The 26,031-nt window shown below is 48.8% G+C and overlaps 1 protein-coding gene across 1 annotated transcript in view; it reads left to right on the top strand.

Moving 5' to 3' along the window:
* The window catches only part of LOC142814121 (DC-STAMP domain-containing protein 2-like), a 150,588-nt gene that overhangs the window by 81,447 nt on the left and 43,110 nt on the right, over positions 1–26,031 (top strand). Inside the window, exons 6-7 of the mRNA XM_075892050.1 lie at positions 8,993–9,070; positions 10,449–10,662. Of these exons, the coding sequence (XP_075748165.1) occupies positions 8,993–9,070; positions 10,449–10,662 (292 nt within the window). The remainder of the gene's footprint in view (positions 1–8,992; positions 9,071–10,448; positions 10,663–26,031) is intronic.

Below are 26,031 nucleotides of genomic sequence, written 5' to 3'. Positions count from 1 at the left end.
ATTCATTCATTCATTCATTCATTCATTCATTCATTCATATCGTTTTCCATTCTACGTGGGATCTGCCATTTTTCAGAGAGAAGGGGCAATGCCACGTGCATTTCTTATATACACTTATGTTTCGATTGGTTTTCGCCCACAAAGCCAGTCTAGAATGCGCAGCGCAAACTGCGCCTCACAGGTTCACGATTATTGTAGATATGCGCCCACTTCGTAAACATCTCGGATTAGTCTGGAACCTACTTCGCTGCTAGTGATAACACTAGAATATTTTATGGCAAGTGTATAAATACCGCATGCTTCGCCGCTTTTCCATTGATCGACGACGGACACTATGTTCACCGCTATCAGTGTCAGTGTCATGCAGTAATCTGACTATTTAGGGGTGAAGCTCTTTATAGCGTCACCCGTTCGTTTCCCGTAGTATGTAACAAGTATAATATTTTGAGCTCCAATGTGGTGCCGGTGAGAGACTTCTTCTGTGCGTTGTTGAACAATAAAAAATAGTGCTCAATGTACATGTCAATGGCTGCTAATGGGAAATGAGAGACAGGATCATTCGGCTTTTAGTTAACGCGCAAGCTGCGATCACCATTAGCAGCCATTGGCATGTACATTGAGCACTATCTGGCAAGAAAGGGTTGCTACGTTATACTCGCTGGGTGTAACCTCCTTGGTTTTAGAAAGGTTTAGCGAGCGTTGGGCCGCAGTGCCATGAATACAATGAACTTGTATATACCATGAATGAACTCGAGGTGGTTAAAAATGGGAAGTAGATACGAAGCGCAAGCCGTAAGAAAGTAAAAGCCGAATTCTCCGCCTCTCATTTCCCCTTAGCAGCCATTGGCATGTACATTGAGCACTATCTGACTGAAAAAGTTTGCTACGTCATACTCGCTGGGCGTAACCTCCTTGGTTTTCGAAAGGTTTAGCGAGCGTTCGGCCGCAGTGCGATGAATACAGTGAACTAGTATATACCATAAACTCGAGGTGGTTAAAGGTAGGAAGTGGACACGAAGCGCAAGTCGTAAGAAAGTGTGCGTGTGCCACCTCTCGTTTAGTCCTTGGAATGTCCGCTGGGTGGCGGTGCTTCTATATGGGGAATATATGATGAAAAGATGCGAGATGGTGGTACTTGGAGTGTTGAATAGATGGACGAACGGACACATAGACAGATGCATGGATGGACGCATGAACGGACGCAGGGGCGGCTGCATGGACGAACGCAGGGACGAACGCAGGGACGGACGCACGAACAGACGCACGCGCGGACGGGCTGATGGACGCATGGACGGTCACACTGATGGACGCATGAACGGACGGAAGCAAGAACTAATGGACAGACGAATTCTTCGCCCCACTCTCGATCATTCACTCCGTGGATATGGTGGAATTTTTTTTGTGGGGCCACAAGTTCGGCCCAAATATATCGTTTCATCTTCGACCTGAAGTCTGCTCCCTTCGTTCGCGTCATGACCTAGTGAAAAGTTAGCGCGATGTTGATTTCCCGACATCAAGACCTGCCTAAGGCCCGTTTAGAAATGGTTTCCAAGCACCGGCGTGACTCAGTGGTCGAATACTGGGATGGCATGCTGCTTCGAATCCGATTGTGTCCATGCTGTTTTTTATATACTAAGTTTTTTTTATTTCTTGTGATATTGATTACAAAGACCGGCTGCAGCGGCAGCGTTGGCGGTGGACAACCACGGCGCCACGCGTGACCCGTGTTCCGATCACATAGCAGCTTTCGCTGTAAAACGCTTATTAACTAGTGTCAGTGCTCAAACCTTGCAAAGCCTGGAGAAAAGAAACAGAATATACGTGAAAGCTTAGCTGTTTGTCGCCTCAGGGAGACCATTCGTATACATAATCAATGACGTCGAGGCTTGCGTGGTGACTGGCCGTAGAATCTGCCTGCGGAGAATGAGTTCATAATGCCGGAGAATGCTGGAGAATGAGTTCATAATGAGGTGTTTTGCGTGGCCCATCCTGTGGCGTGTCCGCCACGCTGGACCAGTGGGTACAGAGCTGCTGACCCGTGGGTAGCGGGTTCGATGCTGGCCACGGTGGTCACATTTCAATGAAGGTGATGTCAGCGCATGTTAAAGAACCCCAGATGATCGAAATTTCTGGCAGCATCCTTCACAATCATCTCGTTCTGTCACGTGGGGCCGTCGCGAATGCATTCTGCGTATTTAATCTACATATCTCAACATCGCTATCCGCTTCAGACGTCACGTCTATGCGGGCTTATTGTGGCATGAGAGATTTTGAAGCTTTGCTCTCCAGAAGAAATGAATACGCAAAAAATGTGCGAATGATATTTTTTTTAAATATTTCGTCGCGAGCGTGACAAGCAGTAGTTCGGCATTTACGTGTTGAGTTGCGTTTGTGTCCAATACAGCAATGTTGCAGTGGTTTATTTCTTTATTTTACTTTTAACTCACATAATTTGGCGAAGTGGACGTGCTGATAAAACGTGATATTATTAGCGCTACATGATCACAAGTGTGCAGTTATAATGATAATGGTTACGGTTCTGTGTCTGTCATAAATAAAGGAGAGGCGCGTGCCGAACGTGGAAGTGCTGCGACGGTGCGGGAGAAGAAATAACCCGAGAGCACCAGCCGCGTAGAGGCCAGAGATTGGCCGCGTAAATACTCGTGGCACGCGACCCGGGCCAGGAGGAAAACCCCGGTGGATGAGCTGGCACTGTGTTGCTTGCACGCCGAGCAGCGAGGATGTGAAGAACGAGCGTTGCTGCCACGACGGGAGCAGCATGATCCCTCGGTTCCCAGGATGTCGGTGCGAGAGGCCTGGGGACCTCTGAGGTTGCGAGTGAGGCTACCCGGACTTGCCGCACCCTTCTCCAACAGTTCATGCATGGTTGACTTGTAGCTCACCCCCTTCACGGAAGCACGGCGACTGTCCACACCAGTCAGCAGAGCGAACTTGTAATCTGGAGAGCCCATGACGAGGCTAAGCCTACGCTAGCGAGGCTGAAAAAGACGAGTTAGTTCGGACGTCGGTGACGATAACGAGCGGCTCGTTCGGCGGGACCGACCGACGGTGGCAGCGAAGAAGTTGAGGAGGCAGTCAACAACGCACGTGACGAACGTCGACACGGCATCGGATAGAAGCCAACGTGAACCGTAATGCCATTCGATTGTGCTAACGCCATATGGAATAAGGAGCAGTGGCTAGTGCTAAGAACAGATTTAGAGTGGTTTGTGGACTATTTTGCTTGTATTGCTATAGGGGTAGTTTTTTGTGGCATGGAATGTTGGTTTGCTGTCGATTTTCTGCCTTTTATCTTTTGGACTATACAGTGTTTGTTCGTTGTGCAACGCCTGTCTCCCGACTTTCTCAATTCCATCCGAGGCAAGCGCTCCCGAGATAAGTTTGTGACAGTGTCACAAAAACCACGGTATGATTGTCGGAGACGTGTAGGGCACCGGCGATTCTGGCTACCTCCGGTTCCTAAACTTTCTCATAAATGTGCGCACACGGGCCTCATGCATTTTCGCCTCCATTGAAAATGCGGCCGCCGCGGCTGAGAACAATTAGTGTATTGTTTGAAGCGGGAGCTCAGTTATGAGGCTTTGACCGATCTCGTGTTCTTCCATTTCACGCGGAATAATATCTAGCCTTCTAAATAAAAATATAAGATCTCGCGTCTTTCATCAACTACAAGTACCGCTTTCTAGTTTATAACATCTTGCATCTTTTCATCATCAGCTACAAGTACCACCATCTAGTAAACACTACAAGAACTAAACGAGAGGTGGCTACATACAGGAGACGGTACAGCCATCTAGTGAACACTGCAAGAACTAAACTAGAGGTGGCTACATACAGGGGACAGTACCGCCATCTAGTGAACACTGCAAGAACTAAACTAGAGGTGGCTACATACAGGCTACAGGGGACGCACAGCCCACGCCCTAAGGAGCTTCGCCCCTAAAAAATGCCGCGTCTTTACGAACGTGAAAGCCAAAACATGTACCCGCATATTGCATGAGGGGCGCCATTCTTGGCGGAATTTCCAAACCTAAGTTAAAAATGAATTCAATAAACTGAATTTTATTGACATAAAAACAGCGTACAGAATACAACAGTCTAAAAATACAGCTGAATGATTATCCAAAGGTTACTTGGGATTCATTTGAGAAGTAATATTGAAAAACGCACGTCATTTGCCCACGAAAAATAGAGTACAAACTCAAATATTTTACTAAATTTATAACACATGACAAACTGAATACAACATGATGCATGTACAGAGTTTAAGGAATGCTGATAGATACTGGCAGAGAAAAAAGAAGCAAAAGGGTGTAAGACATTGTTTGAGAAGAGCATATCAATTTTTAAAGTAATAAATGAACATATAAAAAAATATAACCTCAATATCAAACTACTGGAATTCAAATTTCGCGTCCGTGTATACGTTTTAAGGAAAGTCGAGCTGTTGCAGCAATGAAGTTTGCGAGCGCTCGTGGCACCGTGTGCTCTAAGGTGCTCTGTGCCTTGGGAACTCTTGATGATCGGTAATGCGATTTTTTCCTCGCATAGTGGCACCGTGTGGAGGCAGCGTTCGGAGACAGGTTCGGCGCGGGCACACGATATATGCGTGGAACATGGAGTGGCTGTGAGTGTTATCGTGTCGAATTCTATTTGATCCGGGTTCCCACGCCAAGCTAGCTGTACTGGTCGTCGCAGTTATACATTGGGGTTGCATTCAACGTACGCTCCTATATTACGGCATTAGTCCTATACATGCACGCTCTCTTTGTATATCTCCCATAAGCGCAGCTCATTCTACACATATGAAGCCAAGAACGAGCAAAGAGGGTTTCGCTTGGATCGCCTGTTCTCGTTGTTGTGGAGGATAGCCTGGTTCTTTTCCATTATATAGAATAGACCGGAACAGATGGAAGGGTATACAGCTATACCGAGACACAATAAAAGCTAGACGTGCATTTCTGCGATTAACGGAAGCAGCACACACACACACACACACACACACACACACACACACACACACACACACACACACACACACACACACACACACACACACACACACGCACACGCACACGCACACGCACATACACACTTGATATATGGGGTTTAACGTCCCAAAACCACCATATGATTATGAGAGACGCCGTAGTGAAGGGCTCCGAAATTTTCGACCACCTGGGGTTCTTTAACGTGCACCCAAATCTGAGCACACGGGCCTACAACATTTCCGCCTCCATCGGAAATACAGCCGCCGCAGCCGGGATTTGATCCCGCGACCTGCGGGTCAGCAGCCGAGTACCTTAGCCACTAGACCACCACGGCGGGGCAAACACGCACCCACACGCACGCACGCACGCACACACACGCGCGCACACACGCACACACACACGCACACACACGCGTATGTATTCAACACATACACACACACGCATGTACTCACACACACACACATACGCACGCGCACGCGCGCGCGCGCGCACACACACACACACGCGCGCGCGCGCGCACACGCACACGCACGCGCGCGCACGCACACACACACACACACGCACATGCACACGCACACACACACGCACGTGCACGCTCACACATATGAGAAAGTCGTGGTAGATGCGTGCGCCTAGCTGTTCTGGATGCGGTCGTGCCGCTTAACCTTAGTTTGATTCCCGCTTTATTTTTTTAATTTGTTTAGCGATGCGTCAATATTGACGATACTGCTTTCAAGGTATCGTAATTTTGGTTGTTTATAGGAAAATCACGTCGCTGTTTGTGAAGGTTGTTATCCCTACCGCGTTGATTTTTCGAGGCGCAGTGGGCACGGTCTTGGTGTGCAACATGATGCGTTGTTGCTATTCGTGTGACTTCAGCTCGAGTCGCGCTGACCTACTGAGCTTTTCTTTCTTTTATGCTTTCAATATTGTTTCGAGTAATGTTGCCAATTCGAAAGACACCTCGCTACAGTAAAGGAGGAGCCACTGGCCAGCGAGAATTCGGACAATCAGCTGAGTCAAGGTTCTCGCTGACTATGGTATTCTTGAGCCCTGAGATGCAGGAAAACCAAGTCACGAACAAGAAATACATTTATTGACCTGACACACACAATTACACACACATTGTCTGACTGAACAATCCAAATATCTCTTAAGTCCTAATCTGGAGTCTTTAACCCACACGCGATAGGAACGGCACGTCCTGACGTATAGGTCCGTCAAGCGTCATTCACGGTACCGCACAGACGTAGCGACGGTGAAGCGGACAGTTGCGGTGATGAAGTCGTGCGCAGGTGCAGGAGTAGACGAAGACCTGCTCGTCGTGGAACGTACAGGCCCATGCTGGCGACGGCCCACTCGAACGTGTCACCACGGCCACGGTCTTAGCTCGGGTTGTGCTGGAACGCCTGGGACGTGGCACCGAGGCCACGATCTTGGCTCCTGGCCCGCACGCTCGAGCCCCACAGGAACAGCTGCTAAGCCCGGCCCGTAACGCTAGCTCGTTCCCGGAACACACCAAGCTCGTCCCGGCTGGTCTGGTCGCGCCAGCTCTGCCCGTGTGGTCTCTCGGACCGAACGTCCGGCGCTCTGGCTGGCTGGCCACGATCTTTCAGCCCGGCGACATTCACCTGCTCACGGGCTTCGTGAGCGTCTCTTTCGCGCACGCCGTCATATTCTTCCGATCGGCTCTTTCGGTTGTGGGAAAGTAGTAGTAGTAGTAGTAGTAGTAGTAGTAGCAGCAGTAGTAGTAGTAGTAGTAGACTTTTATTCAGCCACAATTTACAGGCCGAGCATTTCGACCGCCTGTGCTACCAGTCGACGCTGTTCTTCTTCCCCTTCGGCGCCGATCCAGTGAAGCCAGGTGGTGATGGAAATGGATGGGGAGGGTAATAGCTGGATTGCTGAGCAGTTGGGCAGTAAAACAGGCAGTGTGACAGGTCGGCGTATGGGAAGAGGCAATTAGGACAGCAGGGGTTAGACCTATATTTATAAAGAAAAAGGTGAGAGGGGGTTATCAGGCAGTTCATTTGGATGTGCCGTAGTGTTCGAGCCTCGAGCGCAGTGAGTGATAGATGAGGGGGAGGGTAAAGACGCTTGTCGAGCCGGAGCTGGAGATATACCTCCTTGATATTGCGACGCAAGGAGATCTGCCCATCGTTATTCGCGGATCTCTCACTGTCTTCCGAAGGTGTGGGCGAAGGAATGAACGGTGCCCGGTGCAATATATCGCGGGCAAGCTGATGAACTAGCTCATTGCCGTTAATACCTGAATGCCTAGAAGCCCAGCGAAGGAAGACAGTGGAGGGTTGAAGAGCAGAGGCCGCTCGCTCGACCTCCTGTTGAAGAGCAGAGGGCAACGTGTTGTTCTGTATCTGACGGATGGCGGCGTGAGAGTCGGAGTAAATCGTGTACTGGGGAAGAGAAGGGAGGGAGGAAAATGACTGCATGGCGTGGACCATGGAAAGGACCTCGAGCGAAGGTACATTTGGCGGGTGCAAGTATGGCCCACTGGTGTGCGTGTGAGGTGCCGAAAGGTGTGGATGGTAGATAACGGAGCCTCACGAGCCCCGAGGAGCCATGCATGAGGCATCCGTGTAGGCAACTCCTTGTGTAGAGAGAGGAGAAGAATGATGCTGTGCTGCCGCATGACGCGGCAGCACAGCATAGATAGCTGCTTGTGCCCGAAGCGCGCGCCAAGACAGAACGACTTCACGCACCGCTGCTCTGCCTCGGCCCTGAAGAATAAATGTGGCGAGATTCACCCCCCTTACTCGCTACACTATCTTAGGACATTGAGGCTAATCGTGTACAGCTAGCAAAGATAGTAGCAATATTGGAGAAATTTGAATCGCACCGCCAACAGCTTTGAAGCTTCAGTTTTGGAATGTTCTATTTCTTTCCCACTTAAGCTATCGCTGTTTAGTCAAGGGCACAGCATTAACGAACCTCAGCCACTTGATTATATTACAAAAGAAAGCACTGCGTAAAATTGCGTGTGTTCCAAAAACTTCCAACGCAAGACCCCTGTACATCCAATAAAATATCACGTCAGTTCACAACATGTGCCCATTAAAACTGGCCAGAAAGTGTCAGCATGATACAGACGGGCTACTTCGTACATTATTCAAGCTGACACCGCTTATAAGGCCTTATAATGCAAGCAATGATGATATCTAGAAAACACTAATTTCACACACTACACCAACAAAGCACATTCTTCATCACACGCTTCCAAAACTGTTGAGTGAACTCCATCAATATGGTATCGATGTAGAAACAACTGGAAACTTTCCAATCAAAGTGTTTTTTTTTTGTCGTGGCGCATTGATGCATTTTTTTCTTGCAAAGGCTGCACATTAAGTTCAACTCATTCCCAAGTTTTATTGTTTTATATCTATTTTTCTTCACTCCGACATTGTATGAAGGAACGGTCATTTAACTGTCATGATTAGGGAATGAGTTAATGTAACACAGTGTATAAATATTAAGTTGTATAGTATTTATTGTAACAGTTGTATTGTGTTATTCCATTATTATATTTATTGCATTCTATAACTACTCTATAAGTACTTGCACGCTCTCGCTCTGTGGCATGTAAAGTGGTGCTTCGACGCTTCACTTTTTTTTCGAGCCTTCGTGTTCCACAACACGCAATCTTGTGGACAAAATATGGTGTTCTTTAATACCAGATGGTCTAAGCGACATCACACAGGACACGCGCCATAGTCAAGAGACTTGTGTCACAGAAGAAAGCAACGCAAGAAAACAGTTTCAATGAGATTTTTAGGTGGGTTTGCTGTCAAGGCGATTGTTTACCGATTCTCTCTTTTCGTTCTTCAACACTCGCACGACCGTTATCTCTCCAATCAGTCACTTGACATTCCGATTGACCAACGAAGCATAGAATTTAAATACAGGACTCTTTGCAGAATGGTTCATCTGATTCGCTTTCAATTTTTCACTTCTATTTGCTGTAGTGATCACCGTCCTCTGTGCGATACCAGCTATCATTATCGACTTCGTCAAGGTGCAAGTAATCGACAGGATTGAGGAAGGTGAGTAGTTGCTCAGGTTTGAATCTCTAAACAACAACAACAACAACAACAACAACAACAACAACAACAACAACAACAACAACAACAACAACAACAACAACAACAACAACAGCAACAACAACAACAACAACAACAACAACAACAACAACAACAACAACATTACCCCAAAAGTAATGAAATTTTATCTTTACCTTCCTTGACTTTGCTAAAACGTCATTACATTGCATTACGACCTACAACTGGCTGTAGAAAATGGCATAATGTATTTGTTACTTTTGAAGGGCAATGAAATCACGTTGTAATCAATTTAACTAAGGTTAGAATTGGGAATTCTAAGGACTTATTGTTTTTCTTTGTTAGGCTAAATATTAATGATACCTAACAGACAACAGTGCCAAGCAACGAATAGGCGATGTGATAAGTAGCAGATGTAGTGAAAATGCGAAGAAAGAAAAGTAGACGGAAATATAATTGGCCGCGGGCAGGGACCGAACCTGCGACCTCCGAATGACGTATCCGAAGCGCTATGCCAATTGAGCTATCTTGGCGGTCATCCGCCTGTTCACTTTATTGGTCATACACGCGCACGTAAATGAGCGTCACTCGGAACCGCCAGCCATGACGCGAGTGTGGAACATTTTTTTTGCATGTTTGCAAACAAAAAAAAAAACCAACAACAAATTGTGTTCCACTGTGGCCGTCATGGCGGCGCTGACTGACGTGCTCCCGCGTTTAAGTGCACATGTATACCCCATAAAGTGGCAGTGTGTTAGCTCCGTTGGTATAGGGCTTCGGATGCGTTATTTGGAGGTCACAGGTTCGGTCCCTGCCGGTCAAGTTATCTTACCTTCCACTTTTTCGCTTCACATTTGAATTACATCGAATACTAATAACATCCTCTATACTTCTCTTGGCAATGCTGTCTGCTAGCTACTATTAACAAAGGCTAATCATTCATGACAGAGTTACCTCACGTGCACCCTATTTACAGAGCACGGACGTTGCAATCTCTGGTGCACCGCAGAAGCAGCTGCCTCGTTCTTATGCTCAAAATGTGGCCCCACATGAACTTTTCCTTATTTGTCACCTTTCATTAGTTGGCTAATTTTATATGCCATTAGGGATGACATGGTACAATTTAGAAAAAAAAAGTTACTTAGCAAATAATTTGCAGTTTCTTGTGAATTGGTTCCTCGAGGTAATTCACTGCGTCCATAAACTAGCAGCCTACATAAGAAGCTAACTGTATCGCCCAAGTAGTTTAATTACTGTCAAGTATGGACAACAACAACCGTGACCCCTCGGTATAAGCTCAATTTTCTTTTTTATGTGGAACTATGGCAAGGGCGCAACAAAAAACCGTTGATTTCTCTTTCAGCGACGCGCAGCTTTCTCGAGCGGGTGTACACAGCCTTCTACGTGAACGTGACGGTGACGCATCAGTACAACTACAGCCTCGAGTTCAGCCGCACGTCCGCAGAGGTGCGAAGTCACGTGGCTGGAGAACTGAACTCGCGCGTCGCCCTCTTCGCGGCTCTCTTCAGGTTGCTAAGCAACGGGGTCCTATTCGGATTCATATACGTCGCTTACGGGTAAGCAGCTGACCAGCGCTTTCCAATTATTGCGCGTGATAAGCAGGAAATGCACCACTTCGTATGCGAGCGAAAATACAAGCAATAGCATTTTTTAAGGGAAACGAATGGGCGCTCAATCTTAGACATGACTGCCTTACTACGTATGGTATTCCGCTGCATGATTAAATACGTATGTTATAGACACGTGGACCTGTTTATTTTTCGGTTAATGTTATTATTGTTACCGAAGCGTTTTTTGCTGCTGGTGGTATTATTGTATTCACCGTGTCAACTCATTGACCACCCGGCATTGCAAGCAGCACCCGCGTGCTCGGTCTGTTTGGTGAACAAGCTAATCTTTTTGTTTAATTTTTTTGTTCCTCTTCAGCAAAAGTGAAAAATCTCAGCAGTGCCAGCTCAGCGTAGCGACGTGAGGCTGACTTTGAGAAAACGGGCCTTAGTGTGATGCTACTCGAGTCTTCTTAAGTCGTTCAAAAAGCTGAATCAAGTTTACCCGTATTGCCACAATATATTCACATTACAGAAAAATTGGGAGTAGGCTGTTATCATTTTCGCACGTTTATTGTGCTTTTATAGACCGCGAAGGGAAAAAAGACACCCATATAGTTTCTTATTTCTTGTTTGATTTGTTTATTTTATGTTTATACGATACTGATGATCCAAGCAGGGTAGTAAATAGATTACTCAATGAAAACCCGTGCTTTCGACATAATAGACGCTAACCTTCGTGAAATGTCAATACTGTAACAGTAGTGCCTACCAAACTTTATAAACATTACATACCTACTGCTTTGGTACAGCTGTCACGTCGGCTTACTTTCAATTGTGGTCAGTTGCCATGCGCTGAAGTTGATTTATATAGCAGTGTCCAGGGCCGGCATCCTCGCGAGCATCAGCCCTTCATATCAACTTCTGGTGTTGCTAATACGCATGTTCATGTTGACATCATTACGCAAATGCAAACAACTGGTTATGCAAACATCTCCAACTCTTCAACTTATGTCTGTGCATGCAACATTTGTACATATATTTAGCGTTATTTTATGACGTGTCGCTCAATAAGAAAATAGCAACACGGTCACCTTCCCTCCGCGTGCTTGGCATAACGTCGGTTCCCAGGTACGTGGGTTCTGCCGAATTTTTTCAGACACCCTTTCGTTTGGGCTATTTGGTGCATTCTTGAACTCATCACTGGGCTTAGCAAAAATACACGGACGAATGACAATACGCAAAATGGAAGGCCAACGCAGCTGAATATTGACACGTTGTGGTGACGTTCATGGATGCAGCAGACTGTACATTCAAGATGTAACTGTTTATTTGGCCGAAGTTGTGGCCAGGAAACTGAAGGTCTGATTACTGCAACACATGGGTACTGATAGCAGCGATTAGATCGTCGGCTGTCAATCAACTGACAAGCGTTGACGCGCGTCGGCATTTGTACATGTGCCGTCGAATATTCCAGCGTTATCACTAGCGGCCACGTAATAGTCGAGAAGAATCTGTAATGTTCGCATTGCGGGCGCAATCACATCGGAACGCTTGTCTCGAAGATTCTTGAGCCGATTGGCGTGGTTTCGCAAAGCAGCACTTACAGTGCAATGACGCGATTACACAACTTTAGAAAAGAGCTTGGCATCGCCCCCTTTGACAAAGACATTGCCCCGAAGCTTTACCTGTAGATAAGAGTGGAATAAAATACAAGTAATAAATTACAATGCAGCAGCAGTAACAACAGCTGACTACTGCACTATTTCGGTTCATTAACGTGCATAAAACTGCTTGAGGTGTGTGATATGGACGACTTTAGGTCACGATCAGCGCCGTTGAGAGTTAGTGATGCCATCGTGGACAACCTCGCAGTAGAGCGCACCGTGACGTCGGGCTACCTTGTACGGTTCGAAGTACAGACACAGAAGTTTTTCACTCAGTGCACGTCGGCGTATAGTCGTTCATACCGAAACGCGGTAGCCGGGCTGGTACTCTAAGAAACTTCACCATAGTTTGTAATGGCGGCTTGCAGTCATCTGTTGATTCCTGATGTGCTGGCGGACGAGTTCACGAGATTCTTCAGCGCGCTATAGATAGAGGATGACGTCGATATTTTCTTCGTCAGCGAAGTTTGCAAGCATGGCGTCGAGTGTCGTTGCCGGGTTCCTTCCGTACACCAACTTGAATGGTGACATGCGAGTCGTGTCTTGCACTGTCGTTTTGTATGCGAAGGTCACATACGAAAGGATGGCGTCCCACATCTTGTGTTGGAGGTCGACGTACATGAGCAGCATGTACCTCGGTCTTATTTACCTGTTCAGTGAGGTCATTGGTCTGTGAGTGGTATGCTGTCTGGCTTGTCTGGCTGTATGCTAAGATCACCTAAGCTGGTTTGCCGTACCTCTGTCGGTGATGAGAACCTCTGGGATGCAGGACGATGTTTTTCGCAAATAATTTAGCTACCTTGGTGGCACTACCTTACGGAAAGGCCATTGTATCGGCATAGCAAGTGAAGTAGTTGGCGGAAACGATGCTTTGTTCGTTTTGGAACTCGAGGTTGGAAACGGCCTCAACAGGCCCATGCCAATTTGCTAAAATGTCTGGCGAAGTGGCTAGATGGGCTGTGAAAGTCCACCTGGCCTAGTTGGCGGTGTTTTCTGTCTGTAAATCTCGGCAGGTGCAGCCGTAACAAGTGATGTCGGTGACAAGTAGTAGGCAGTAGTACCTTTCATGTATTCTTGCGAGCTTACGGGAAACACCGAGGTGTCCAGCCACGAAGCTCCACCAGAAGTCCTCCAGGACTTACACGATGGCTGTCGGGCTGTCGTGTAGAGCCCGGGAGACTCCTGGTCTCGCTTCTGAGGGAATCACAAAAAGGTATTTGGCTCAAAAGGGGAGAAGTTCTTTAGGAGAACTCTATCTCGCAGGAAGAACGATGCCAGTCGTCTCTATAATACCTTCGGAACAGTGGCGTGGTCATCCTCGAGGTATTCCACAAAACTCCTGAGTTCCGGGTCAGCTCGTTGTTACTTGGCGAAGTCGTCGGAAATTATGGTTCCCAAGCAGCAGTCATCATCAAGGTTGTCCTGAGGGGGTGGTTCGACGGGGGCACGAGGCAGGCAGTTGGCGTCGGAGTGTTTTCTTCCAGACTTGTAAATGACGGTAATGTCGAATTATTCAAGCCTCAGGCTCCACCACGCGAGGTGACCCGCGTGCCTTCTCTTGTCCGTGTCCTTTGTCTGCGCTACCATTCATTATTATGCTACTATACCAACAAGCCCAAATCTCACCCTCATTGACCCGACGGGTCTTTCAAGTTAGCCAGCCAACACAAGGCGGGTTGGTCGCTTACAACTTTGAAGGGCCTGCCATAAAAGTGGGGGTGAAATTTTGATGTAGTCCAGATGGTGGCAAGGTACTCCTTTTCCGTTGTAAAATAGTTGGCCTCTGCCTTCGATAGTGACCACCTAGCATAACTGATGACTCTTTCCAGTCCATCAATTCCTGCACATCAACAGCTCCGAGCCCTATGCAGCTTGCGTCAGTGTGAATTTCCGTGTTGGCGTATTCGTCGATGTGTGCAAGTATCGCCGGCGTCTGTAGATGTCGGTTTAGTTCTTGAAATGCATCCTCCTGCGGGGTTTCCCGCATAAACTCAACGTCGGTCCTTGTAAGGTAAAAAAGTGGCTCGGTGATGTGGGCAAAGTTTTCGACGAACTGCCTGTAATAGACGCAAAGGCTAAGAAATTGACGCACATTTTCTTGGTGGGCGGCGGGAAGCCGGCGATGGAAGCTGTTTTCCGCGGGTTGGGGAAACTCCGGACCTGCTGTTGACGTGGTCCAGGAACAAGAGCTCCTCGTATGCGAAGGGGCACTTTTCTGGCTTCAGGGTGAGTCTAGATATCTTTATTGCTTGTAATACAGCCTCAAAACACCAGAGATGTTCGCCGAAGTTTGAGGAGAGCACAACATCGTCCAGGTGCACAAAACAAGTCTGCCACTTTAAGCCAGCCAGTATAGTATTCATAACGCGTTGGAAGGTAGCGGGGGCCGATTAAACACCGAAAGGCACGGCCTAGAACTCGAACAAGCCGTCTGGTGCCATAGAGGCAGTCTTTTCTTGGTCTCTCTTGTCAACCTCGATTCGCCAGTAGCCTTTCTTGAGGTCCATCGGTGAAAAGTACTAAGCGTTGTGGAGTCGATCCAAGCCGTCGTCTATCTGTGGGAGAGGATACACGTCCATATTCGTGACTTTGTTTAGGCAACAATAGTTGACACGGACACGTAGGGTTCCATTTTTTTTATGAACAGTACGGGAGATCTGGATTATGTCATTGCGTAGCATTTGGTTAAGTTGTTTCTTCAGGGCTTCGTGTTTTCCCGTCGAAACACGACACGGGCTCTGACAGATTATTCGGGCAGTTTCTTCGGTTATCATACGATGTTTCGCGACTGCCGAATTCTTGTAGACAATGAGAAGCAGTCCTTGAACTGCAGAAACAGAACTTCGAGCTGGTCTTGCTTGTGCTTCGAAAGGTTTAGGTTAATTTCAAAATCGGGTTGGGAATGTCTTTTCGTGGAAGCAGTGTCGGAAGTATCGGACTCGGAGAGGGCAAAAGATATGCTGGTGCCAACACATTTTTCCACGCAGGCAATCGTCGTACCAATGTGGAGTTGCCTGTATCCATTGCTGAAGTTAGTCAACATTACCTTCGCTTTCCCATGACTCAGCTCGGCTATGCCTTTTGCAACGCAAACCTGATGGCTGAGAAACGAGTGGTTACTGTCCTAAACGACGGCTTCCATTTTTGCGGGTGTTTTGGTGCTAACGGGAACGATAAGGCTTGATCGAGGCGGCATGGCGACTTTGTCCAACGCATCCAATGCCCGATTTTTTGGTGTCTTAGGCGTCAGCAGCGTGTTTTCCGAGGTTAGTGTTATTGATTCAGACCTCAGGTTAATGACAGCACCGTGTTGACTTAGGAAGTCCATCCCAAGTATCACATCCCTGGAACAATTTTGCGAGACTACAGAGCTCGCCGGATAAATATACTTATTGATAGTGACTCTTGCAGTGCAGGCTCCAGCCGACGTTATTAGATGACCTCCAGAGGTTCGAATTTTGGGACCTTGACATCGATAAAGGCCCACTTTGTCGCGAGAGGCCCAATGACGACGGAATACTCGGCTCCAGTGCCGACGAGAGCAGTGACGTAGTGGCCGTTGAATATTACGTCCAGGTCATTTGTTCGTCGTCTTGCGTTGCGGTTGGGTCGTGGCGTCGGGTCACGGCTACGTCGGTTTATTCCGCTGCTTCCACGTTGCGTTGTGAGGTCTTCTTCGGGCTTTGAAGTTTGGATATCAAGGGGGCATTTGTCTCGCGGCGAGTGCTTTCGACTTCGTTGTAGCGTCGGCGTCGTCGGCGGCGGAGGATCTTCGGTAGATTGTCGTACAGCAACCGCATGCACCTCCATCAATTGCTGCCCTTAATTTTCCTAGTATGAGCTCAGGGAACGGCCCGGAGTAGGGCCGGTGTACTGCCGGTGTTGTGGTGACATGTAGCGGCCTGGCGACGGTGAAAGGTAAGGTCGTAGGGGTGTCTACTGCACTGCTTCGAGGTAGTCGGCGATGTCTTTAGTTCGTTAACCTCGCCGTGGACATGGCGTGTTCACGTCGACACCGCGTAGCCCCATTTTTTTTTGGTGCTGGCAGCGGCGGTAGTTACGGCCAGTTTCCTCGCAGCGGTGGGGCCGTTCCACGCGTTTCCTGCACAGCCACAACGCACGTGCCAGGACCCCTTCTGCACGCAAGCCGGGGACAAATAAGCCAATTCGCGACGCTCTTTCACCCTCCGCTTGGGCACGGCAAGTATGCCGGCACGTGCATTGCGGCTGTGCGGGAAGCGCGTGGTACAACACGTGCCATAGGGTGTGGTGTTCGGGAGCACGCCAAACGTCAGTCCTCCTCGGCGTTGCTGCGTGCCGCTTTCAGTGACAGGTTCAGGACGGGCGCGCTGGCGCCACAACTAAGCCCCGCGGAATGTGGCGGCTGTTACTGGAAGCTGACCTTGGTGTCGCAAGAGACCTCACGGAGGGCTAGTGGACGAGTAGATTTAACCAGACTAAGAAAGCGTGCCCTTTGAGCTGAGGGGGAGTAGAGCTCCGTGTTGACAATTCACACCCCTTGATCCCCCTCTTACTGCGAGACGTCCCTGCCTTTCGTGACATGGATGGAGGTGCCAATGGAGAAGGAAAAAGGCGGGAAACGACCGGAAAAAAGGAAGACGAAGAAGAACGAGACACGAGGGGGGCCCGAAAAAGACGAGATTGCGGGCGCCGGAACAATGAAGACGAGTAAACAATTTCTCTACATGTGAATAAATCACTTTTTCCAAGTTTCCTCACTGGAAGCCATGCTTTCGTTACCGGCCTGATCTAGGTCATCCCACCTAATCTACCCCACAACGCTACAGCGTGTATCGCCTGCCGGCTGGCGGGCAGTATGACGATAATGGGACTGGTGATGTGGTTGGCGGTGAAACTGCGACGATGTGGCGTCTTGGCATGGGCGTGAAAGAGGGTTATTATGGCTGTCGGCTGCTTCATAGTTCATAGATTGCACTTGCTGCTGTGGAAGCTGAGGAACTCCCAGCGATTGCTAGATTTCCTGGCACATGACGTCCGCGATGGAGTACACTTGACGGTGCGCTGAAGTAGCAATTGTCGCTGCTCCTCTTGCACGATCACTCGGATTGTCTCACGCATGTTGGTGGTTTGTAGCGCTTGGATTTCGGCGTAGGCTGTGGCCGAGAAGCTGCGGTTGTGTTGCCGTGTTCGCATTTCGAGTGTTTCCTCAACTTCATATGCTTCTGAAGCGAATTCTGTGACCATTTTCGGCGTGTTCCTGATCAATTCGCCGAAGATTTCCTGCTGGACGCCCCTCATAAGGATGCTCACTTTCTTCACTTCAGTCATGCTGCGATCGGCGTGACGAAACAGCGGGTCATCTCTTTGAATATGTTCGCGTTTTCATTCGGAAGATGCACATATGTCTCCATCGCAGTAGCGGCACATTCCTTGTGGGCGACGCCTTAGATGGTGCTCATAAACGTTCAAAGAAAGAGATCCCAGGTTCATACCATAGATTCCTGGTCCTCGAACCACGTCTTTGCGGTGTCTTCTAGGTAAAAGTAGACGTGGGGCAGTTTTTCGTCTGGGTCCCAGCCAGATATTCAAGGTGGTGATTCGGTCTTAGGTCTCCAACAAGTTTTTGGGTCTTCAAAGTATGATCTCTGGAAAGTGGGAGGCTCCTTAGGCTGCCGGAGAAGAATTAATGCTGGCTGCGTAATGTCAGTCATTGTCAGTGCAGTCGATGTCGTTAATTGTTGGTGCTTGGCCTTTTCGGGAAGCTGCCTGTACTCTTAACGCTGACGCAGCTAAGACTACCAAGATTTCATACGTGGTGGAGGTGGATATTCGGTCCTCTGACCTCCAGCAGCCCGCACTACCCTCTGGAGCTTCGTTCAGGCCGCCGCTTGCACCCACAGTCAGGCAGCATGTCCCAGACCGAGCCTGCCGGCGCTGATGTCATCAACCACGCACCGCCGCAAGCTGCCCTTCCTACTTGCATACACGGACATCAGCGGGAACCCCCGCTCTTCGCTGGTCTTCGGGGAGAAGGCGTAGAAGACTGGCTCGATGAAATCTTGGTAGTCTTGGCTGCGTCAGCGTTTATTTGAGGAAAGACCTCGCAAAACGAACGGGCAGAACCAGTACACAGACGATGACGATGATGATGACCCCGAGTGGCAATGAGGACAAAGAGACAAGCGGATGATGGTAATTGTGATCATGCAGGGATGAGGACGATGTAAGTAACAAATGCCCACAGTAGTAGTCGTCGTCGTCGTCGTCGTCGTCGTAGTGGTGGGTAGCCACCTACACCGCCGGACTAAAGGAGCGGCACGTGCGCACCCTTTTTTTTAATTGAAGAGGAAACCCGCGCACATTGATCATAAATAAAAAAGATAGTTGTTTCTGATGAAATAACCTACACAGACGAGTATAGATCACCTAATCTCCAATAAAGTTAGCTTTGATTTAGATGCCTATAAAAAAAAACTAGTAACCGAGGATGCACTTCGAGCACTATCTGACCAGAAAAGGTTTCCACGTTAAACTCGCTGGGCGTAACCTCCGTGGTTTTAGCAAAGTTTAGCGAGGGTTCGGCAGAAGTGCCATGAACTATATATAAGTGGTGAAAGGCGGGAACTAGACACGAAACGCAAGCTGGGAGAGAGTGTGCGTGCGCCGCTCCTCTAGTCCGACGGTGCCACCTCTCGTTTAGTCTTTGGAATGTCCGCTAGATGGCGGTACTTGAAGTGCTCGCTAGATGAATGCACGGATGGAGAGACTCATTGATATACATACAGACAGATGCATGGACAGATGGACGGATGCACAGATAGATGCACGGATGAATGGATGGACGCATAGATGGATGGACGCATGGACGGACGGACAGATACATTGACGAATGCATGGACGCACGCACGCAGGGACGGACCCACGCACGGACGCACGGATGGACGCATAAATGAATGCACGGATGGACGCGTAAATAGACGGATGGACGCACAAACGGACGGATGGACGCACAGACGGAAGGATGGACGCATGAACGGTCGTACAGGTGGATGCATGGACGGACGGAAACGTGGACGGACTGACGGATGCTTCGCCCCACTCATCATCATGCACTCCGTGGATATGCTGTGATTTTTATTTACTGACAGCCCACCATCGCTAATGCTATATACCACTCCGAGATAGTGGTCTTTTTCTCCGTCCGAGCCACCTAAATGTTGAATGGCGCGTCGACAAGCGTCGACCTATGCGTCAGAGAGAAGCCGAAGTATGCGTCAGAGAGAAGACATCTTGGTTCATCGAGTCGCTAAGCTGTCAGCCCGAGTGCCGAATATGTAACGCCTCTATTTCTATGCTGTACATAAACCTTGCCTTAACATACCGTTGTCTTGACCGCTAGTCTATCAGCTCTGCGCAGCTCTGCGCAGAGCTGATAGTCTATCAGCTCTGCGCTAAGAAACACACGCTACCAAACGGCTGGTGACCTTGGCAGTGGTGAGTTTCGGAGCAGTGGCGCCTTCGGGACCTTGTTGGCGTCGCGCCTCGTAACAGTGGATAGATAGATAGATAGATAGACAGACAGACAGACAGACAGACAGACAGACAGACAGACAGACAGACAGACAGACAGACAGATAGATAGATAGATAGATAGATAGATAGATAGATAGATAGATAGATAGATAGATAGATAGATAGATACGCTCAAAGTCACGGAAGTTTGCTAAGAAATGCTTAGCATTTAAATCTCCGTCCATAAGCTGGCTGTGCCGTGAATGCTGTGCCTCTGTTCGTTATTACGCTAGAAGGCGCACCGTGATGCAACACGATCTGGCGCATGAAAAATTTCGCTACCTCAGAGACTGTGGCTCGTGGGACCACCTGTGTCTCAGCGTAACGTGTTAAATAGTCGGTCACTACGATCACCCATTTGTTGTCATCAGCAGAATGGGGAAATAATTCGAGAATGTCCATGCCGGCTTGGCCGAATGGTGTGGAGAATGCTTCAATTGATTTAAGTAGGCCAGCCGGCTTAACAGATGATTACTTTCGGCGCTGGCATTTCCGAGAACCTTTGACGTACTGTTTGACACTTGCCGAACGTCCGGGCCAATAGTACTTTTCGCTTACTTTTGTAAGTGCTCGTGAGTAGCCTAGGTGACAAGACGTGGGTTCGTCATGGCAAGCGAAATAGATGTCGCCTCGCAAGTCTCGAGGAACCACCTGGAGGTAAGCATGGTCGTTTGAACGGGGGTTTTTCTTGTATAGCACGCTGTCTCACAAGCAAAACGACGTGAAAAAGCGGGAGAAATGACGTGGTATGGTTGTATCGTGGCTCTCTATATAATCAATGATTGGCCGAAATTCTTCGTCATTGCGCTGCCGTCTGCCTGAGTCTGACGAGCTAAAGGCTCCCAAGAGCTTTTATCGTCCTTTGCTCCCTTACTCACAAGACGAAGGAGTGCGCGTCACAGTGTGTCTGTGTGTGTCTGTGTCCTCATGCTTACGGCCGTAATTATAAATGATGGTGTCATCAAATTTCTGCAGCCACAAGCTCCACCGTGGTAAATGTTTCGAAGGGTCGCGCTTGTTTGCCAACCAACAGAGGGGATGGTCACTATTTTGAAAGGATGACCTTGAAAGTACGACGAAACTTCATGATTGCCCACACTACTGCGAGGCACTCTTTCTCCTTAAGTGGAATAATTCGCCTCGGCACGGGATAGGAAGCGGCTGGCATAGGCTATGGCTCTATCGACGCCATCTTGACGCTGAATGAGCACTCCATCGAGACCAATGTTAAATTCCGTTTCTGGTTGCCCGTCTATAACTACCTTTTCTGACAAAGCCATTGCTACCATGTAGGCGGCTGCAGGGATGCTACGGTGCTCGATTATCCACCTGTTTCCGGTAATAGACATTGGAAAGGGACCTAGAAAGACCATACCAATTTGTGTAAATGCGGTTGTCGGCACTTTAACAGGCTGCAAATGGCTGGCTGGCTTAGCTGGTGGTCATTTGCGGCGCTCACAGTCGAAACCCGTCTGCACGCAAGTTTTCACGACCGTAGCAAGTTTCGGTGAGTAGTAAATCTGCGCAATCCTTGCCAATGTGCTGGTGTAGCCCAAGTGACCGGCGATCGGCTCCTTGTGGCGGTCGTAGAGTATTTCATGTTGAAGCGATGACAGAACGATGAGCAAGTAGCTGCTGTCGCTAAGTGAGAAGTTCTTGTAAAGTACGTCATTGCGCAAACAATAGGATTCTAGCCTTCTTGGAAGTAATTTTGGCACGCTATTGGTCTGTCCATCGAGGTAACGAATCAGTGGCAGCAGTTCAACGTCGTCCCGCTGCTGGCGTGAAAAGTCGGCAGTGTCCACAGCGCCCAAAAAGGCCCTCTCGTCGTCGTCTTGCTCCGCTGCTTTAACGGGAGACCAAGAAAAACAGTCGGCATCAGTGTGTTTACCCAATTTGTAGGCAACAGTGAAGTAGAACTCCTGGAGCTGAAGACTCCAGTATGCGAGACGGCCGGATGAATCTTTCAAGTTCATTAACCAGCAGAGTGATCGCTGAAAACTGTGAACGAGCGACCGTACAAGTATGGATGAAATTTGATGACTGCCCATACTTTTGCGAGACTTTCTTAGTCGCCGTGTAGTCGGCTTTTGTTCGGGATAGCGTCCTGCTGACACAAGCAATCACCCTTTTCACGGTTATCCTATCATTGTACGAGCACTGTTCCAAGACCGACATTACTAGCGTCTGCGTGCAATATAGTCGGCGTGTCTTCATCAAAGTGGGCGTGAACAGGAGGAGTTTGCATGCGCGGACGTAGCTCGTGAAATGCCAGCTGTTGATCTTCATCGATGAGAAGGAGATATCGTCTCTAGTGAGCCGGGTCAATGGCCATGCAATGCGTGAAATATTGGCAATAAATCGCTCGTAATAGGCACATAGCATGAAAAAACGCTGAGCTGATTTTTATCTGACGGGTTTGGGAAGTTCACCAGGGCAGTAAGTTTATCTGGTTCAGGTCGGATACCTTGGCTACTGACGACGTGACCGAGAAATGGAAGTTTGTGGAAGCCAAAGTGACATTTCTCGTGCTTCAGTGTAAGGCCGGTCAAATGTATCGCGTTGAAAACCGCTTCTAGCATTTTGAGTGCTCATAGAATGTCACAGAAAAGACAATCACGTCATCAAGGTACACCAGGCAGGTCTGTCACTTAAGTCCCGATAAAATGTGTTCATCACACGCTAAAACGTGGCTGGCGCCGAACACAAACCGAAGGGAAGCACCTGAAATTCGTAAAGTCCGTCTGGTGCGAGAAAGCCCGGAATCGCCACTACGCGTCGAAAGATCGGTGCACCGTTTCAGTCGACTTCTTTTAAGCCCGCCGCCCTAGCTTAATCTCCGGCCGGAATGTTCCAGCAATTGTCCTCCAATGACCGTGGCCACTGCAGCTCTATCGCACCACCTGACACTGCAGAGTCTTATGATTCCCGATTGCTTCCATGGTGAAGCCTATGAGCATGCTTAAGGGCTGTTAGATGGCCTAATAACACCGTCTTCAAGCATCGTTTTCACTTGTTTTTGAATTGCCTCGCACTCCATTGGAGCAACGTTGTAAAGATCTTGTCGAATGGGTCTGGCGTTAGAATAATTGATGATGCGGTGTTTTGTGGGTGGTGTCTGATCAACTCTGGAAGTGGAAGATAAGCAGCCGTCCATCAGCTCAAAAAGTCGGCCTCATTCGGCGTTTGATAACGTCGGGCAAACGTCAACAGGTACCGTTGTTAGGATAGCAGGTGGTGCCGCTTCCTCCTCGCGATGGCAATATTTTTACGCGCGAGTTCGTTGAAATTGCATTGGCAGTGCCCCCAACAATGTTTCGGCGTTCTTTGCTAAAATTTGTCAACAATACTTCAACTCATCTATCGATAATATTGACGGAACTACTGGCGATGAAAATGCCACAAGTGAATGCTAGCTGGCTGAGGTCTTCAGCGGCGCCAGTTCCACTTTGTAGGCTGTCGAAATGCACAGGTACAAAAGAGAAACTTCGTGACAGAAGTATGACGTCATTGCCAACGATACATAAACGAAGTCGCTGATTTTCTTCAGGGTTAGGTGTGTCCCAGTTGGTAGCAAACATTACGCTTCTTGCACGAACGTTAATCACTGCTCCGTATTCTCGCAAGGAATTTATTCCGAGAATGTCTTCTTTACAGCATTCACGAAAAATCATGAATGGGGCGATGAAGCGTGAACCAGCGATTACGAGTGAAGTCCTTCACCCAAATTATCCAAATTATTCCACGTTACAGCAGGACCTCTCTTTCTGTATATTCGTGCACAAAAAGTATACAGCCAACCAAGTGAATTTGGAACTTAATACTGAATATTCCTATGCGATGGTCACTCTGCGTCCGCTCGAAAAACGAGATGCACCATTCACATACTCAACATCTACTGTTCTCCAAAATTTAAAAATATTTCTTTCGCAACACCCTTCAGTCGCGCCCTGAAGGCGTTGAGCAGGGATTCCCTTGTGATCGTGGGCATTTTCAACGCTCACAGCACACTCTGCGGGTACATGCGTAATGAGAAGCGTGGGCGCAAGCTAGCGGAACTTGCGTCCACGCTGCGCCTCGCTCTTCACACTGACCCTGCATATTCAACGCGAGTGGGTAACTCCGTGACTCGGGACACGTGTCCGGACCTTACCCTCACCAAACACATTAGACACGCTTACTGGGCCAACACCAAGAAAACCCTTGGCAGTGACCACTGCATACTAAGCACAACCGTCACAACTACACCACTGGCAAGACCCCACGCCCAAGCCCGCCTACCCGACTGGACAAAGTTCTGGAAAAATTACATCAATGTGGCCCCGATTCCCGATAGAGGTTACCACGCGTGGTCACAAGAATTGGTTACCTACCTTCGTTCGACGGAAACTCAAGTTCGACTCTCAGAGGCTACGCCAGGGGTGGACAACCACCTCCTTCACCTCTGGGAGGCGTGGCACAGCCTCGTCCGCAGATGGCGCCGCAAAAACACAATCGGAAGCTCAAAATTCGCGTTGCAGAGCTCCCCCCAACGAGCGGCTGAGTACGCGGCCCAGCTCGCCGACACGAATTGTGTGGAACGATGCAACACGGCTGCTAGACAAATGTCCAGCCGGAACACATGCGATCTCTTTCACCACTTGATTGATCCGACTCAAACCAGAGCCGAGACACAAAAATATCTCCAACGGGCTATCCATGCCTTCAATGGAGACACTTTAGAATTATCATGCAAGCTATGCGATCAATACCTCTGTGTGCGACGTGACTTACAAGGGCCAGCGTACTTGTATGCAGGTTCCGAGAACGCGGAGCTGGATCAGCCGTTCCGGCTCCATGACCTGAAGGCGACCCTGGCTAAAATGAAGCGAGGAACGGCACTGGAGAGGGACAAATTAACAGTGAAATTACGCGCCAATCTTCCCGACCAGGCGTATGACGCACGTTTTGCGTACATAAACACTATCTGGCTTGGTGGGACACCCCTCCCAATCGAATGGGAGAAAGCTCTGGTCACTTTCATTCCAAAAGACGGGAAAGCCATAAACACGGATAGCCTTTGCCCCATCTCTCTCACGTCTTGTGCGGGAAAGCTGACAGAGAGTATGGTTTGAGATCGGCTATCCGAGTTTTTGGAGAACCAACACGTTTTTGCTGACACCATGTTCAGATTCCGCCAGCACCGGTCCGCAGAGGATGCCTTGCTTCAGTTAGACAGCGGAATTTAAATCCCGTCGATTACCCCCTTAATGACAAGGCAGTACTCGCCCTCGACTTGATAGGAGCTTTCGGAAACGTCACACATGACATCATTCGGACGCATCTTTCCCAAACCAACTGTCGACACAACACGTTTCGATACATTAGACAATTCCTCTCTGACCGACAGTCATACACCCGAATACAAGATGAAGAACACAGCCCCTACCAATTAGGTATGAGAGGCACCCCATAGGGCGCATTCCTCTCACCCCTACTGTTTAATCTGGCTGTGATGAGCCTACCGGCTCAGCTGGAGAGTGTTGAAGGCATACAACACGCACTTTAAGCCGACGATATTACCATATGAGCTAAACACGGATCGGTAGGAGACATAGAAGCCAACCTGCAGCAAGTGGCGGAGATTGTGGATACCTACGCCCGCCACTGTGGCCTTGAAGGCTGCCCGACTAAATCGAAATTCGTGCACATTCGTTCCTCGCCAAAGTGCGCTTCCAAAATTTAACTGTCCTTGCAAAGCAGACCCATCCCAGAACACGATGAGGTCAGAGTACTGGGTCTGTTCATTCACAAAGATCGCCGAGTCGATAGAACAATGACAAAACTGCGTAAGGTGGGGGACCAGGTGGGCCGTATGGTCCGCTGGGTTTCCAGCAAGCGCGGGGGGTTACGTTGCAGAGACGCCTTGCGGCTGCCGCATGCATTCGTAATCAGTCGAGTCCTCTACTCGGCTCCTTACCTCTACCTGCGCAAGGTCGACGAGAACGCCCTTGAGGCGATTCTCGATTTCCCTATAACCATATCCAACCAGCGTCTTATGGGCCTAGGGATGGTAAACACTTTTGCAGAGCTCCAGAAGGCACACTTGACCAATCAGTACACGAGGCTTTCAAAAACTTTGTCGGGTCGCTGTCTATTAGCCCGACTACACATCCAC

The sequence above is a fragment of the Rhipicephalus microplus genome, chromosome 4 (genome assembly GCF_043290135.1).
Source record: "Rhipicephalus microplus isolate Deutch F79 chromosome 4, USDA_Rmic, whole genome shotgun sequence".
NCBI classification, from domain to species: Eukaryota; Metazoa; Arthropoda; class Arachnida; order Ixodida; family Ixodidae; genus Rhipicephalus; species Rhipicephalus microplus.
This window is presented reverse-complemented; position numbering and strand designations above follow the sequence as displayed.